Source organism: Lycorma delicatula, chromosome 3, assembly GCF_047948215.1.
Source record: "Lycorma delicatula isolate Av1 chromosome 3, ASM4794821v1, whole genome shotgun sequence".
NCBI lineage: Eukaryota > Metazoa > Arthropoda > Insecta > Hemiptera > Fulgoridae > Lycorma > Lycorma delicatula.
This window is the reverse complement of record NC_134457.1, coordinates 144,993,360-145,012,121: the sequence shown is the minus strand read 5'-3', so window position 1 is coordinate 145,012,121 and position 18,762 is coordinate 144,993,360. Positions and strand designations below refer to the sequence as shown.

The following is an 18,762-nucleotide window of genomic DNA, read 5'->3' as shown; positions in this document are numbered from 1 at the left end:
TAATTTGATATGTTAATTTTAGTTGATATTCCTTGTATAAATTCTGTATAGAATTAAGTTATGTTTACTCTGTAATTTCATTTAATTTTTTAAGGTTATGATTTAAGAAAAGGTTAAGTTGTTTTTGCTCTAATTAAAGTCCAATTTCTTTTGGCAAATACGAGCTGTGTGTCATTTTATTTTTGTGAACTTTCCCCAACATAGTCGTTGTGTTTGGTCCTCCGAGCCGAATGTATAATTCCGGATTAAAAGTCTGGGCTATATTTCTTAAAGTAATAAATATTTGTCATAAAATCTCTTTCAAATAATATTATTCTGATCTAAACTTTTCTATTATAAATAATTAAATTGTTCTGTCAAATTTAGAATATCTTTATTTTGGATTGTTTTTAAGCATGTTGTTACTGAAAGTAGTGATGTTTTGAAAGTTGTAATTGACAACTACGAGTTACAGTAATTATATAATTACTTATTGTTGATGATAGTTGAATATAACAAATATCTTATGTATTAATTTTCTGATAAAAGATTCTTTTAGATTTTATATTATTATTGTTGCATAAATTAAGTTGTTATTTAAAAGTAGTACTTGAAATCATATAGCATCTAATCTTATACTATTTGAATATTAATTGTAATTTTAATTCAAAAAAATGACAACTCGTAAGACAGCTTCAAGCAAGTTAATTCTTGATTTTTGTGACGCTTCATCAATTGGATTTGCCGCAGCTTTGTATCTGCACACGTCTACTCCAGAAAAGTTTATTTCTCTTCAGCTTGTTGCCACATTCTTCTTCAGTCCAGTTCAGATCTGACTTTCACGATATGTGGACAGCCCTCGTCTCTCTCTCTCTCTCTCTCTCTTGTATAGGTTCAATTGTCACGATGTGTGGATGCTTGCGACTCACTCTTGTCTCTCTCTCTCGCCTTTGTGCATTCTCATTTGTCGCCCATGACCATTCTCTCTCTCGCCTTTGTGCATTCTCATTTGTCGCCTTTGTGCTGAAACTATTCGTCAGACCTATTCTTTCCACTCCGCATCTTCATCTCTGGAAAACTCTCCTTTTGACACAAATCACTCCTCTCCCAACTCTTTATTGTCTAATTCTCCTCCTGCTGGATCGAAATCCATGTTTTTCTCTTGTCCTTGATAAATTTTCATCCTTACTTCTTCTGTTAATTGTCATTGTTCATATTTTCAAATTCCTTTCTGAAATTTACAAAAAGACCCTTTTCCCTTGACACTTTCTCATTGGGTCTCCAATCCTTGAACTTCCCGAAAACCCTTTGATTCAAATCTCTCTCTCTCTTTGTGTTTGCTGGACTCTTCTACAGCAAAATTCAACATTTCTGGAATCGATAGTCCAAAGAATACCTACATAAGCTCACTTCTTGTTCAAAATGGAACAAATCCCAACCCAACCTTGCTGTTGGTGATCTAGTCTTGTTGAAATCTTCTAGTACTCTTCCACTTTGTTGGCCCATTGGTGTTTTCTCTGAAACTTTTCCTGGTATAAATGGTATTTGTCATGTTGTTCACATCAAACTTTCTTCTGGTTTTGTCACTCGTCCTGTGAATAAGATTCACCCTCTGGTCTTCTCTGCTTGATTTTGCTCGCTCGCCCCCCAGATAATATTGCAGATAATGAAAGATGGGCACCACATGTCTTCACAAAATGAATGTCAGTAATTGAAGCAAATCAGTCTTTACTACATTCAACCATTGCTTTTGAAATCCCATTCTGAAGGTAAAATTTGTTATTTTCTTAGAACCAAGGTAACATTGTCTTTAACCTTTATGTAAATTATTCTAGCACAATATTTTGATGTTTTTAATCCTTTTGATATTTATGTGATCAAAGGTAATGTTATTTTGTACCTGTGCCCTTATATTCATAAGATGGATAAAATTTTCATCAGATGGATGAATTCAATGATTGTGCAATTAAATAAAACTGATGAAGCTAATTGATTAAACAACGTAGGAGAGTTTGATTTGAAAAGTCTGAGTCCAAACAAAAGTGATGAAGAAGGAAAGTGTAGGAATAACTTAACAAGTGGATATGGAATGTTGAAATTAATAATAATAATATTATTAAAAATAATCAAACTTTTCCTTTTACATACAATATCTAATGTATTATGTAATATGAATTTAAATAATTATTTTATTTCTGTAATTTTTCTTCAAAATTAGTATATTTAATCTAATATTGTGTGATAATTTTTTTGTCACAAGATTACAGATAAATGTTTCATGCACAAAATACAGTTGTACGAAACTTGAAACTAAATTAATATATATGAAACCAAAAATAAACTGCTTATTATTAACTATGGTTAATCTATGGTAAATCTGGTAACTTATTATCTTCAAATACTGGAGTAACACTCAAGAGCACAACATCTGACACCAAGCAACAGAGCTAATAATTTTTTTTATCATTACACCATTCATATGAAATTACAATGAAAAAACCTGTATGAAATTCACACGGAATAAATTTATGTATATGAATTTATTTGTTTTCAATACAAAAAGCTGTCAGAGCATACTTCATACATTCTTCTCAGTATTAGAGTTTAAAAGATATTATAAAAAAAACTTTCTTCAAGAAAAAATAGTTGTACAAAATAGAAAGTAATTTTACATTACCAAATTATTATAATTATTATTATTACTAAAATGTAATATTAAAACATACTTTGTGCGACCACAGCGGCTACAGCACGTGCATCAACATCAGCTTGGTCTTCAACACTCAACTGATCTGCTTGTTTATTATCAGATGAATCCATTTCCTCTTCCGGAACAACAATTTCATAATCATTTCGAGGTAGGGGTAGTGCACTCAATCCAACTCTGAGCTGCTCTTTTACCTAACAGAGATTAAAATATAAAATTAAATAAAAATTAAAAGAATTAAATAAAAAATAAAACAACATTAAAAAAATTATCTCGTGCCAATAAAAAAAAAAAAATTAAAAAAACAAGATAATGAATTTATCTTTAAATAATGAGTATCAAAACCTCAGCTTGCAAACATCAAGAACTTAATAACCAATGAATCAGTTAGGGCTTGCTTTGCTCATCCTTCCTGTCTATCAAGAGGGCAACATCTCCTGGATCCCACTGTGTTCGTAATGCTCATGGTTGTACGAATAATACTGATAAATAAGATTAAAGCTTTAAAAGCTATCTTTCCCCCATTCTTTACATAGAATCTCTGACAACCCCCCGAGGGAACTAGGACCTTAATCTATGGTTTAAAACTTCCCTGGGATAATACAAATGTGTCCTGAAAATCTGAAAGCTACCAGTGAGTTGGTTCTTGCGTAATGCAATGATATCCCTTCATAACCCCCAAGGGCTAGGGCCTTAATCTATGGCTTAAAACCTTTCCTAGGATAACATGAATATATCCTGAAAATCTGAAATCACACAGTTCGTTGGTTCTAGCATGATGCTTTGATACCCTCTCATACTCACCCCCCTCCACAAATTACCTAAAAAACTATCAAGTGTGATGCAAAGTGCCAATTGGTATCATCAGGTCATTTTTGAATCTCTATTAAAATATAACATTCATTTTGCTCAATTTCATATTAACATTACATGCATGTGCAGACACACACACACACTCACTCACTCTCTCTATTTTAATTAGTTTAATTTTAAGATAAAGAAAGATTACATAATGTTATTAGTAATAACATTTATAAAATTAGTAATTCACAAATAAATAAGAAACCACTTTTCAACAAAAATGTGCCTATAACTAATGTTATACTACTATTAATATTTATTTTTTAATTATAATCTTCAAGAATGAATAAGTATTTTACTATCAGCCAATCCAAGTAAAATGAAATGACTTGTTGAGTTTTTATAAAATTTTATTTTATTCTTGGGTAGCTGACTAAGTCATACGAAGAACAGCAGCTTTTAACAGTGCTAACATAATAATTCTCATCAATTTACTTAAGTTTATTGATCTTTATTTTCAGTATACAGTACTCTTAAGACAAATAAATAATCATGTTTAAGATCTTCTAAATTATCACTATGGTGTAAATCTGTTTACAGCAATTATGAAATTACACATCTTTTTATCTGTTTAATCAGTTGTTATACAAATTTAATTTTAACTTAACACATTGAAGACAACTTTTTGACATATTTATTGAATGAAAGAACAATAACAAACCTGATGTTGGTAGTTACGCATTGCTAAAGGTGTATCTGGCACATCAAGCATATTATCTTCAGGATTTATATTCAATTTATCCCTTAATGGAGTTGGATTAGCACCAGATGTTGCATCTCCTTTAGGTGTCTGAAATCCTGGTGTACGTCCTAATAAACACAGTAAAGAAAAATAGATTTATTAAACAATTCTTCTAACACAGAAAATGTAATTTTAATACTTAGGGCATTTGAGGCATAATTTATAATTCTTTTACCACAAAACGTTAATGTATGTTATGCAGTCTTAATAACCAACCACACATTTGTAAACCTTCCTGCATGATTTTTTTCTCAATTCCCACTGTTACTTCTTCATTTTTAGTATGTCTGAATAATTATTCTGTTAAATATGAAGAGATAAAGTTATTTTAATAAGATCAAGAAAATCATCGGACAGAAAAAAATCATTACCTTAATCATTTTTGCCTGTCATATTTTAAAAGTTTGGTCAAACTGTATGTTGTCAATAATTATACAAGGAATCTGCCAATCAAGTGTATTTAAGATATATGAAGGTATAAATTTAAAACACTGTTTTACTTTACAATTTAAGCTTACAATGGATTTTCAAACATACATTTCCAACTTTAATTGATATACTTCAATGTATGTTTTTTTAAGTAAGTACTGTTCTGATATATGTCCACTGGAGCATGGATTTCACCATTTTGCAGATATGTACTCAAGTAACTACATCTACTAGCTTGCTGCAGACATGATTACATTATTGTTAATCTTTGTAAACAATTTCCTGTGTGTGTTTAAAATGGCAATGACTGTAGACAGTACTGTTGACTGTGAAATGCATAGTGTTATTGTTTCTTAAATGCAAGAGATACGAAGTGGCTGAAATTCATCAACAGATTAGTGCATTTAAACACTGTACAAACATACAAAATGTGGCACAGAGTGGATGACCACCTGTCATTATTTATGATCTGGTACAGAGTTAATGGAAAAGTCTGAGAAAATAGACGGTTTATGATTTCATCATTATCTAATGAATTTCCTTTAATTTCTTGAAAGGTTCTCTAAAAAACTGTCTCTTATCTGCTAAAACACTGCCCAACAATGAAAATGTTTCAGACTCAAAAATAACTCATTCTTATGTACTTCTACTGGCTGAATTTAAAAATTACCATAAAAATTGCCGATTACTTCTTGGTTTTGAGATATAATAACATGTCATTTTTTTACTAAATCTTTATTTTTAGTTTGGGGTTAATTTTTTTTGGAGTTGTCACACCTGTTAAATGATAAAACACAACGTTCTCCAGCTGTTTGTGTAGGTTATAAACATTATTACTGTTGCTGTGACTGTGAGTTTCAAATTGTTTGTGTTGTAATTAGTGCAGAATTTCTGGTTTTCGAGTGCTTTTGATGTGAAAAATTTGTTAAATCAAAATTTCACAAAAATGTGTAAATTTAGTGAATAATTTTTGTTACATTTGTGGTGAAATAACATTTTCGTAACAGAAACGCAATCTGACACCTCTTGTGAAGACTGCCTATCAGCATTATTTTGGTATGAAGGTAGGGGACCAGGATAAGTCATGGGCTCCACATATACGTACCAACTCTTGTTCAGTTATACTATGAGAATGGCTGAAAAATAAAAAAAAATCGATCTATGGCTTTTGCTGTGCCTATGGTTTAGTGGGGGAGCCTACAAATGATACAGATAACTGCTATTTCTGTTTGACTCCACCTATAAAGGCAGGATTGTCAATGAAGAAAAGAGGAACAGTTCAGTACCATAATCTTCCATCTCCTATTAGACTTATTTCACATTCAGATAGTTTATCAGTTCCTACTCCACCCCAAAATTATGAGCTTGAAGTAGAAATGAAGATAGTGGGGAAGAAGAACCCAACAAGCCTTCCACATCTCATGACTCTGATTTTGAAAAAGATGATAAACTGCACAAAGTCAAGTGGAATTGAGTGATCTCATTCGAGACCTTGATTTGTCGAAGAAGACAGAACTTCTAGGCTCAAGACTACAGCAATTCTATCTTCTTCAACGTAATGTCAGGGTCTAACAATACAGACATCGTCATAGGGATCTGCTTTCTTCTTTTGAGAAAAAAACAATCTTGTGGTTTGCTGCGACATTAATTGCTTGATGAAATGTTTGAATTTGAATCATGATCCAACTGATTGGAGGCTACTCTTAGACTCTTCCAAGCTTAGTTTGAAACCTGTATTACTTCACAACAGCAACCGTCTGCCTTCCTTCTATTCCTGCTGGTCATACAGTTCACATAAAGGAATGCCAACATAGCAGTCTTCCTAGACTGACATCAAATATGTCAATCAAATCTGCTGAACACAAGTGGAAAATATGTGGCGATCTAAAGTCATCACTGTACTCTTAGAAATACAACTGGGATACACTAAATACTGCTGCTTTTTATGTACATGGGACAGTAGGGATAGGAAATCACATTATATTCAAGCAGACTGATGTGCAAGAAATCTTAACTCTAGTGAGAAAAATGTCATTGTCAAACCTCTTGTGAACCCAACGACGTTCTTTTTCCACCTCTTCATATAAAGCTGGGTTTGAAGAAAAATTCTGTCAAAATTATGAACCAAGAAAGACAGGCCTTTAAGTACTAAAGACACAAATTTCCTACATTAAGTGATGTAAAAGTTAAGAAAGTTATTTTTGTTGGGCCACAAATTTGATAACTTGTAAAGGATGCTGCATTTGGAAAAATTTTGGAGGAGAAAGAAAGGCTCGGGAAGTCTTAAAGGGAGTCATTCATGGCTTTTTAGGCAACAAAAGAGATGTAAACTACAGTCAGTTGGTGACAGTACTTCTGCAAAAATACCATCAACTGGGATGCAACTTTCCCTTAAAATCCATTTTTTCCGCTCACAAACTTTTTCCCTCCTAGTTGTGGAGCTGTCAGTGATGAACACAGAGAAAGATTACATCAGGATATTTCTATAATGGAACAAAGATATCAGGGCCAATCGAATAAACCAATGTTTCTGTATTACAGAAACATGGCTGGTCTTTGTGTAGGGATGCTCTGAAACTCACAAGAGGAAAGCCAAAAGACAATGATCTCATGAAGCCAGCATATGATTCTTTTCAGGCTCAACCAACTGCCAGGTAATCTTCCATCAATTAAGAACTCTTAGAATATAACTGTCAATAAAAAAATGTCAAATGGACTTTCTAAGTTGTTGGAATATGTAATTTAAATGCAATGTTTTCTCTTAATCCGTTAAAATAAAATACTTCCACCTATTAAATACCACAGAAACTAGTGCTATTAAAAAATTTCTTAATCATATTCATTTTTCTCAACCTAAAATTAATAATATTTGATTTATGAAGGGAAGGAAACATTAAAAACAAATTCTTTGTTGAGTAGTTATCAGAAATTGTGCACATGCTGAGTACCGAAAATGCTGACCAAGTTACACAAAAACAAACATTTAGCCAGTGCTTTGAATTTTTTCACGAGATACAGCAATGAAGGTAATTTGTATTTAAGCCAAATTGTTACTGGTGACGATACATAAATTGTTTCATATTATACCAGAACCAAAATAACAATCCATGGAAATGAAACAATCAATACCTCAAAAGGAAGTGAAGTTCAAGCAAACAATGTCAGCCCAGAAAATCATGTGCACTGTTTTGGGATAGACAAGGGCTGTTTGATGACTTTTGTCTTGGGGTGAAACAACAAATGCCGAGTCATATTGTTAGACTTGACTAAACTGCAATCAGGCATGTGCAATTTAGATTAATGAAACTACTTCAAAAGTATACATTAGAAAGTGAAAATGTTTGTTTCTTTATAAGCAAAAGGATGTCTTGCAAAGAATGTTAAAAAGAAAATTCTTCTTGTTTGTAGTGAGAAATGTTTATTTCAAAAAAGTAGAAAACTGGATAAATAAACTGGCAAGGCTGTGATGAAGACAACCTAGAAACCTTGTTCAGATTACCAAATCTACAAGAGGAGATGTTGCAAGCCAACAATCAAATAATCATAACATAAAAACTTCAATAGTGTTTACATAGTTTAGCTATACTACATTTGCATCATTTATTGTAACATTTAAATTTCAAATAATGTGGTTAATGTGGTTATTTCAAAAAATGTGGTATTCAGATAACTGACAGAAATATTAAAGAATCGAATAAGCCTATGTGACAGCACATCTCTCTCAAAGATGAACATGATAGCTTGTTGCTGAGAATGAATCATGGTGCATCAATATCAACAATTAAAACTAAATTCAATGCAATGATATCTCTCCTCACCTCTACAGAAGAAATAGAAAATCTCAAGGCATGTTATTATCCCATTTCCATAAGCACATTGATAATGTGAATGATGATTTGGGCTGCAATTCAAAGAAACATATGGAGCAATACAGTCTTTGGCAGTATTGCTCCATCATGATAATGCTGGATGGTTTGACCAGAAGAAAATTGGTCTTATTACCTACATAACTGAAGATTATAGAAATTAAAAATTATAAATTTATATTTTATTTATTTCTACACTTAATATAAAATACTGCAAGGGGTTTTAAAATTAAAATTAAAAATGACAAAACTAAAATTTATAAATTTAACCTTTTTTTTAATTTTAGCATTAACATCTATCTCTATACTGTAATTAACTTGCATTGTAAAGAAAAAAAGTAGTCTTCTGTAAAAGCAGAGCCCATGCATAGGTGTGGAAGATCAAAGTGGAAATGACAAAATGTAATATAACATAGATGAATTAATATTACTAATTTAATTTACATTTGAATTTTGTATATAATTATAAATACAAAATATAACGCTTTTTGAGATTTTGCAATTATTACCACTACCTGGACATTCCTTTATACAAATTTTACTTTATTGCATAAATTTTCTTTATGTTTGATATAAATAAGCCAGCCATTCATGATTTTATCTTCTGTTGAGTCTGTACATGAGGATATGGTATGTGTGGAAGAATGTATATGATTTTGAGAAGTATCAATAAATGTATTAACATCCAAGATACTCAGTGTACCAGCAGTACCCTTTTCAAGATTTTGGATTTATTTATAATAATTGAACAATTCTTTAAGAGTTGTTCACTAATTTGATTTGAAATTGGAATATTAGTATCAAGTATTATACTACACTACAGTTAAAGACCAATTATTTACAAACAACAAAGATCACATCCTGGAGACTTTGATATAACCTCACAGAAAGACATGACCAAAACAAATTTCCTTCAAATTAAAGTTCCCATAGATTACCTAAGTTACGAACATTGGGTGTAGTTTACTGCATACTAGCATTTATTACTGGATAATGACCACAGCAGTTCACGGTATGACACTTTTGGATCATTCTTGATTAATAGTTTTGAATAGATATGTAATAACTCCCAAATTACATTCCATCAACTATTTAAGACAATCTGAAAGAATTCTAAAAGCAATTAAGTTCTAAAAATAGGTATAAAAATAAATTATCTGTAGATTTTATATGGTGACAAATTTTTTTTTTATTCTGTGCGAAAAATGCTTTCATGTTACCATCACTCGGACATTAAATATTTATTGTAATAAACAAACATATATCACATTTTATATATGAATTAAAATAACAATATTTCCAACTGCTATATAGCAATTGGCATGAATAATTGAAACAAACTACAGTAATTTAAATGTTTGAGTATTAACAGATGCCCCTAAGAAACCGTAAAATATAAGATAAAAAGATTTAATTATTTTTGAATAGTTCAAATGTTAGCACCTAGTTTAAACTTGCAACGCAGTCACAGCGAGCACAAACTGGTGGATCTGTTTGAGTCATCATCCATGAGTGAGCCTAGTGTTTCCTATTTGCAAACAGTAGATAACCTCCTCTCAAAAATTATTTCTGCATGAGGAGCTTCACAGTGAGACACTGTTCTTAACTGAGTTCATGGTAGCATTCCAATCACTTTGCACTTATCATGAAGCACCCTCTTCAGGAAACAGTTCGAAGCAATGTGATCAGACAAAGTAGGCTGAAAACAAACCTTCTTTGCCACAATATCAGCATACTCATTGCCTGAAATCCCAATATGACTGGGGATTCAGCAGAAGCTCACAGTTGTATTATAGTGGTTCATTTGTGAAATAACATGCTGAATCTTACAGATAACAGGATGTCTGGAGTATATATCACTAATTGCCTATAAGTACTCATGGAATCAGAGCAAACAAGTCAAAATGTTGAGTTAATAATATTTAAGGCCTTATTAACAACAATGAGCTCGGCGATATAAATGCTGGTGATGCTGGGGAGGCCAAACATGTATGTTTGTTGACAACCACAAAAGCACAATCCACAGAGTTAATATTTTTAGAGCCATACATATAAACTGTAGCAACAGGATTAAGGATATTTAAAATTTGTTTTGCAAAATAACCAGATTTGGGCTCTGTTTATTACATTGACAAAGATCAAAGCAGAAATTAAGGAGAGAAGGCTGCGAAGAGGTGTAATAATATGGAACAACAGTAAGGACTGGAGGTAATTATATATTTAGAGCTGAGTTTCGATGCCTAGCAAAGCAGTACATCTAGGCTGTTCTTGGTAACAATTAACATGCTGGTTAGAGAATACTGCATCAAAGGTTAGATGAGTAGGTTGCACTTTCATCCAGCCAACAAGGAGCATAAGAGGTCTGTAAATAAAGTAATGAGACTGGTTCAGAAAAATTTTTATTTACTATTCAATTATACATGGATCACCTTTAAAATAGTTCCCTTGGGAAGCCACGCAATAGTTTCAAACGGTTTTCCTACTCTTCATAGCAGTGTTGGAACTCAGAAACCAGAGTATCCTTCAGATGGTCAGTTACATTTTTTTAAATGTTTTCTACTGTTCCAAAATGGTGTCCTTTTAAGGTTGGGAACAGGAAAAAGTCGCAGGTACTCAAGTCAGGTGAATAAGTTGGTTGAGGAACTATAGGAATGTTTTTCTTTGGCAAAATTCATTAACTGAGAGTGCAGTGTGACAAGGTGCACTGTCATGATGCAACATCCAGTTGTCTTTGATAGCTGGTCTCACACAGGCAACTCTTTTCCGCAGCCTTTTAAGAATCTCTTGGTAAACATACTGATTTACAGTCTATTCTGAACACAAAAACTCCTTATGGAAAATGTCATTAATATCGAAGAAACAAATTAGCATGGTTTTGATTTGCTCATTTTTGCTTTTTTGAGACATGGTGAGTTTGAAGTATGCCACTCCTTGCTTTGGCGTTTTGTTTCTGGGTCGTACTCAAATATCCAAGATTCATCACCAGTAATAACATTTTTTTAGAAAGTCAGGATCAGTTTTAATTCACCCTAGAAGATCGTGGCACACTTCCTCCTTGTTGTTTTTCTGTTCATTAAGGTTTTTTGAGACTAATTTTGCATAAACTTTTTTCATGTCCAATTCGTTTGCTAAAATTTGATGGACAACCAACTTGATGAACAATTCAATTATTCTGCAATCATTCTTACAGTTAATCACCAGTTGTACTATATCAAGTCTCTGATTCGCTTAACATTGTTGTCACGTTTTGACGTTAATAGTCTTCCAGAACATGGATTGTCCGCAACTGATTCCTGGCCGTCTGAAAATGCTTTAAACCACCTAAAAACTTGGGCTCATGACAAAGCGCCATCTCCATATGCCCTTTTCAATTTTAAAAAAGTTTCCGTAGCATTCTCACTGAATTTAACACAAAACTTGATTGCACAACATTGCTCATAATTAGCATCACTCATTTTAAAAAAATTAGATAATGTATAACAAAACCTCATTTCATGAAAAGTTTGTTTATGTCTCACATGGCAACAATAGACTAAAAATATTAATACCTTATAAAATCAGCTACTCATTTAACCATGTGTTTACTAGTAACTTTATAGTGTTGCCACTTTGGCTGTCAAAAAACTAATCTCATTACTTTATTTACAAACCTCACATCATTTCCTTCTGTCTAATCCAAAGAGATGGCTCACCACTGTCTATCAACAAACCTACCACAGAGCTTGAGCGAAAAGCACCTGCGGCAAGATGGATGAATGAATGATGGACTGCTTTCAGTATCTTTACAGTGGTGGCCTGTGCCAAGGAATAAGCCATGCAGCTGCAGTCTAAATGGGAACGGATTAGAGTTCGGTAGAAGTGCAACATGCACATATGATTGGCTCCCCAACAGATATTAGATAGAACTCTCAGCATGTCTAAGATGGTGAACTGGTCCAGTCTCTATTTTTAAAATCTAAAATTACATACGTCCATGTTCCAATCCAAAACACTTGTAAATATATATATATATATATATATATATTAGTGTTGGTAGAATTCATGGGAAATGAACTGAGGGAAAAATAGTAGCTTACAAATTTTGTGATCAATAAAAAATCTTAATTCATTTTATAAATTAATTCTTTGATAAAAGAACACATTGAATGAAATTTTTTGATTAAAAAAAAAAAAAGAAGGTATTAGAATAGGAAAATTAATTAATACAACTTACCATCTTGAATGCTGCGTTGAGAGAATGGTGTTGAGAGCACTGTATTAGGAGTTTGTATTACTTCTCTTTGTGGTGTGATTCCACTAAAATCTGAATTATGTAATGGTGTATTCAGACCTCCTTTTAAAGGTGTGTCTACGTGACTCAAAGCCATCATATTTTGTGCTTCCTAAAACAATTTTAGAAAAAGCATTTATAAAAATTAAGTAGAAGAGGGGGCCGAAATGTAATGTAGACTATAAAGTAATGGAAGAATAAAATTTTGAATAATGGGTAATGCAATCTTCAGTTTTTATTTCCCTAGTACTAACATTCCAAAACTTGACTCTCATCCAATCATTTTCTGTCAGTAGCCATTGTTTTGGAGTCGAGTATACCTGCTGTCAATGCATCTATAAAAACATGCAATGATTGAATTTTTAATAGTGGAAAAAGTGAACTGTCTGCTGACAGTCATCACTGTCTAAAAGCTGTTTATGGTGATGAAACTGTTGATTGAAGTACTGTGCATGGACAGGCAATAAAATTTGGTGCAACAGAAGCTTGTAAAGTGAATACTGAGGATGAACTTTGTAGTAGTTCTTTGTTACTGATGAGAACCACCAAATAGAGGTGAATAAATTTATTTAAAATAAACATTACATCACACAACAATGCATTCTCATCCACATTTTCATCGACAGTTGCATAGTACTGTCGCATATCAAAAGAACAAGTATAACAGATTATTGGACAACTGGGCTGCTATCACAAAATCTGTTCACAGTGGGTACCATGCAAACTCACAGAAAAGAACAAAGGGAATGTTGTGAACATTCTGAAATATTATAGTTACAAGTAAAATGAATTCATTTTCAATATTGTGATGGGAGATGAAACTTGGGTGTATCATTAAGACTCAGAAGAAGAATAGTGAGTGTGGAATACTGGCACACTATGGATCACTACAATAAAAAATATTTTGTATTTTTCTGATTGAAAAACAAAATTTTGAAAATTATACTTAATTCTTAGCAAAAACAATTCTCTTGACAGTGTTCTAGGATTCCAAATACACGCACATAACTGAAAACAGGGTCAACTGTAAATTTTATGCAATGCAATACAATACAGGTTGTTAAAATACCTAAGAAAGTGTGTGTGTGTGTGTGTGTGTGTGTGTGTGTGTGTGTGTGTGTGTGTGTGTGTGTACATGTTAGAAACACTACAAACTAATTCAATTAATTACAATATGCTGGAAAAAATTACTTCTTAAGAAACAGATTTGCCTTAAGAAAAATCCTTGTACAACCCAGATTCCATTTAACAGAACTATAAACTGTTCACCCAGATCTCCACTGTTAGATAAAAGCCTTTTTTAATGCTTAATCATATAATATTTAAATAATAATTTACTCATTGTTTTTCAGGCAGAAGGTAGTATTGAATTAGCATTTTGTTAGAAGAAAAATGTTTTGCCTACTAAGCAATAAAATATTACATAATACCTATTCACTAATTTCTACATTGTAAGAGTGACATGTCAGTGATTCTGTGACCATATTTTCTCTGTTAATACATGTAAGTTATATATGAGGGTAAGTCAATTATTATCTGCAATTTAGTTATATTTTTGTTTATGTTGGTAGTACTGTCGTGTTGAATAGATTAATTGTTGTTATTTAATTAATAATATTAATAAGTTAGTTCTATTATCGTTGCCGTGCTGTTAACCATGCCTGCTCCGCTTTCTGTTTGCACCAAAGAAGAGCAACGTTCAGTGATCCATTTTTTTGTGATTAGAAGGTGTATCAGGGGCCAAAATTCATCAAAGACTTTCGGTACAGTATGGGAACAGTGTGTTGCTGCAACGGTGTGTCTATAAATGGATTGAAAAATTAAAAAATGATCGCACAAGTGTTAAGCACGACGAAGAAGGCAGACGACTGTTTACCGCCACAAATGAGGAAAACCTCTGACGAAACAATGCATTCCTGGCTCGCAGCTCAACCGAAAACCTTCTTTTATGAGGGCATCAGGAAGCTTGTGCAAGGATGACCAACTGCGTTGAAATGCAAGGGGACTATGCTGAAAAATGATGTACATGTAAGTTTCCTATTTGTATTACAATAAAATTTATAACTACATTGCGGATAATAATTGACTTACCCTCGTATAATCAAAAACAAAGTTTAAATCAAAGTTCAGAGAAAAAATTTTGGTATGTTTTAAACTTTTACTTTTCCTTTTTTGCCTTTCCTACTAAAATCTTTCATAAGCATTTATTACAGACATGTTTTAACAAAGAATATCAAATGAATGGAATGATTAATGAAAAAAATTCCAGTCCTCGCAAAAGACTAAAATCAAAACCAGCTAAATTAGAAGTCAGTATTGATCATTAGATCAACTGGCTGGTGTAAGATAAAAAGTAATATATTGCCAAATAAAAATAGCTTTCATAATCTGATAACATTTATTGTTGAACTATAAAGTGAAATATGTGTGTGTCATGTTTGAACACAATAATTCTCAGCCACACACATCATGTGTAACCACCAACACTCTTGTGAAATTGAAATTTAAACCTATTCCACACATTCCATTCTTAGCAGATTTGGTTTTCTGCAATTTCCACTTCTTTCTGCAATTAAACAAGGATAATATGGGTTAGAAAGCCCACCAGCATTCTTTACTGGCAGAATGAGAAAACTAGTTCACTCTTGGAAGAGATATGTAGCTTTAAATGATTACTGCATGGAAAAATAAATGAAAGTTTTAACCGCAAATAAAATGTACTTTTGTGACATATTTGTTTCATTTGCCTGTCTCTTTTCATTTGTGAGTTATGAGTGACTGTGCATTACATTTCAGCTATTCATTGCATTTTCATAATCTTGTCATTAAGAAAACAAAAGTAAAATTCTTTACAAATCTTGACTGTGTGTATTGTTTTTCATGACTTCATGTTAATAATTAAAATCTTAGAATTAAATTTTATGCTTTGTTTAGCATCTTAAATTCATAATTTATCTTATACATATACTTGATCTTAAGTTCATTTCTCATTGAAAAATATTAATAAACTGTTAATGTTTACAAAAATAAATTTACAGAATATTACAAAAATCAGTCCAGGAAAACCTATACAATTTAAAGAATTCTCCCATTTTAAATAAGCTTATTTCAGCATTTGTTAACCAAATACTGATACTACATACCAAATAAAAAGAGAATTATTAAAATTTCAGAAGGACTAGTTAGATGTCTACACGTAATCTCATGCAGTCCTTACATTTAGACTACAAGAAAATGACAACTACACAGTAAAAGGCCTTTTTGCATGCTGAAGTTCTGCAAGATGATCTGATAGCAACCATGTAGTTTTTGTTTTATGTTTTTTTTTTTATGTTTCCACACTGTGGAACTGATCTACTGAGTGCTCGAATTATCTGGTAGTGAAATAGGAAGTTGAAGGAAACATAATGTTTCCTAACAGAATGCCATTACTGATGTTTTGAGTAATGGTAAAAACAGAGGATGGTGAAACATTCTAAGAATAATATAAGAATTACAATTTTGCATAGCCACTGTGAGTTATTGACTTATGAAGGCTACATTTTAACTGTTGCATCAACTACAAGAGCACTAGTTAAAATGAGTCAATTTTGTCCTTTATATGAGCAATAATGCTCATATCATTTCAATAACATTTTTCAAAAATATGGGGCGTCATCTCACTTATCCTCTTATTATAAAGGAGAATATTCATATTACATCCTTTATTGGACTGATTACAGCATATCCTATGACTTGGTGCACTAGAACTGGTCTACCATCAGCAGATCTTCTTATTAACTACTTTTCTTGTTCCATATTAAGTATGCTACGTAGCTACCAAAGTTGCCCACAACTCCGTACTAGCTTAATAAGCATTTAGTATTATGATCAAAACAGGGGATATAAATACATTAATGATTAAATAAATAGATCTAAAAAAAAGAAAATAGTACTATAACGAATGTTGCAAAATAAAGTGGAAATCACAATAAATTTACGGAAAAAATAAATCAAAGAATTTAAAGTGTAAAAATATTTAATAAAAGAATAATTCCAAATACCTGTAATATCCTATCAGTAGTTGGTGCAGGTGTACGAGGTGTTCTCCCAGCTCCAACTGCTGGAGTTACAGTATAATCTGATAGTAATGCATCAGATGCACCAGGTGTACCACTTTCAGTTACAGCCCCTCGCGCTGCCTCACTTGCTCTACCAAGCTTAACTACTTGTTGAAGCTCCTAAAAATAATATTCTTAAATATATTAAATGCTGCATAGAAAAATTATTTATAACATTTAATCAGTGAAACGCATAAAAAGGTTCTAAACAAAATAGAAAAAGTACAATTTCAAATCGAAAAGTACAATTTCAGATATATAGAAATAGTATAGCTTAATAAAGAAATAGCTTCAGCTTCCTAATGCATCTCAAACAATTTTTAAACCATCAATAATCAAGACTTTTTACTTAAGGCTTCTTCTAATTAATGAATTCATTCCTTAGTTTTATCTTCTCTGAAATTAAAAAAAAGAAAAAAAATTGTAAAGAGAATTCCTTGACACATTCCAGTTTGGAATCTCAATCCCACACCCAACTTTCTCTAACAATAATATGCAAAGGCTATGATTAAAAAGCCTGACTTTACCTAATAGTAGTTTACATTCCCAGGTTGTTTTTCTGTACAATGAACAAAGTCAAAGTTCTCAGACAAACCCTATTACTGTTACTAATAGGTAGATAGTTATCTATTGTACCTATAGATAAGTACAAAATTCATGAAGGTCCCATGTATCTAAGAACTCAATCTGACAAAAGCAGAGCTCCTTTGCGAGCTTACTTCCAAATTAAAAAAAAAAGAAAATTTAATTTGAAAAGCTCATTGTAGAATCAATATAAAATAAAAACTCACATCACAAAACAATTCAAATTAAGGGGAGAACAACGAAAAAATGTTCTAGGGCTATGTTGTCTGATCACATGTATATTATTAAAATTAAAAAAAATAATTAACATTAACAATACGAAAAATAATTTTTAACATAAATTGAACATATTAAGCATATCAAAATTATTTTGAATCATATATATGGAGTCATAGAAAACACATTTCCACACTACTCGTCTGTCATATTTAAAAAAAAAATAAAATAAAGTAATTAACGTTAACAATACAAGAAGATATTTTTTTAACATTAGTTAAACATATTATTTATATCAGAATTATTTTTTTTTTTTTTGTCTTCAGTCATTTGACTGGTTTGATGCAGCTCTCCAAGATTCCCTATCTAGTGCTAGTCGTTTCATTTCAGTATACCCTTTACATCCTACATCCCTAACAATTTGTTTTACATATTCCAAACGTGGCCTGCCTACACAATTTTTCCCTTCTACCTGTCCTTCCAAAATTAAAGCGACTATTCCAGGATGCCTTAGTATGTGGCCTATAAGTCTGTCTCTTCTTTTAACTATATTTTTCCAAATGCTTCTTTCTTCATCTATTTGCCGCAATACCTCCTCATTTGTCACTTTATCCACCCATCTGATTTTTAACATTCTCCTATAGCACCACATTTCAAAAGCTTCTAACCTTTTCTTCTCAGATACTCCGATTGTCCAAGTTTCACTTCCATATAAAGCGACACTCCAAACATACACTTTCAAAAATCTTTTCCTGACATTTAAATTAATTTTTGATGTAAACAACTTATATTTCTTACTGAAGGCTCGTTTAGCTTGTGCTATTCGGCATTTTATATCGCTCCTGCTTCGTCCATCTTTAGTAATTCTACTTCCCAAATAACAAAATTCTTCTACCTCCATAATCTTTTCTCCTCCTATTTTCACATTCAGTGGTCCATCTTTGTTATTTCTACTACATTTCATTACTTTTGTTTTGTTCTTGTTTATTTTCATGCGATAGTTCTTG

The 18,762-nt window shown here is 31.9% G+C and overlaps 1 protein-coding gene across 1 annotated transcript in view; it reads right to left on the bottom strand.

Moving 5' to 3' along the window:
- Nucleotides 1-18,762, bottom strand: part of Cdc5 (cell division cycle protein 21) — a 58,002-nt gene that overhangs the window by 17,463 nt on the left and 21,777 nt on the right. Inside the window, exons 7-10 of the mRNA XM_075360735.1 lie at nucleotides 16,898-17,074; nucleotides 12,798-12,966; nucleotides 4,209-4,357; nucleotides 2,706-2,880 (exon numbers count right to left, since the gene is read on the bottom strand). Of these exons, the coding sequence (XP_075216850.1) occupies nucleotides 2,706-2,880; nucleotides 4,209-4,357; nucleotides 12,798-12,966; nucleotides 16,898-17,074 (670 nt within the window). The remainder of the gene's footprint in view (nucleotides 1-2,705; nucleotides 2,881-4,208; nucleotides 4,358-12,797; nucleotides 12,967-16,897; nucleotides 17,075-18,762) is intronic.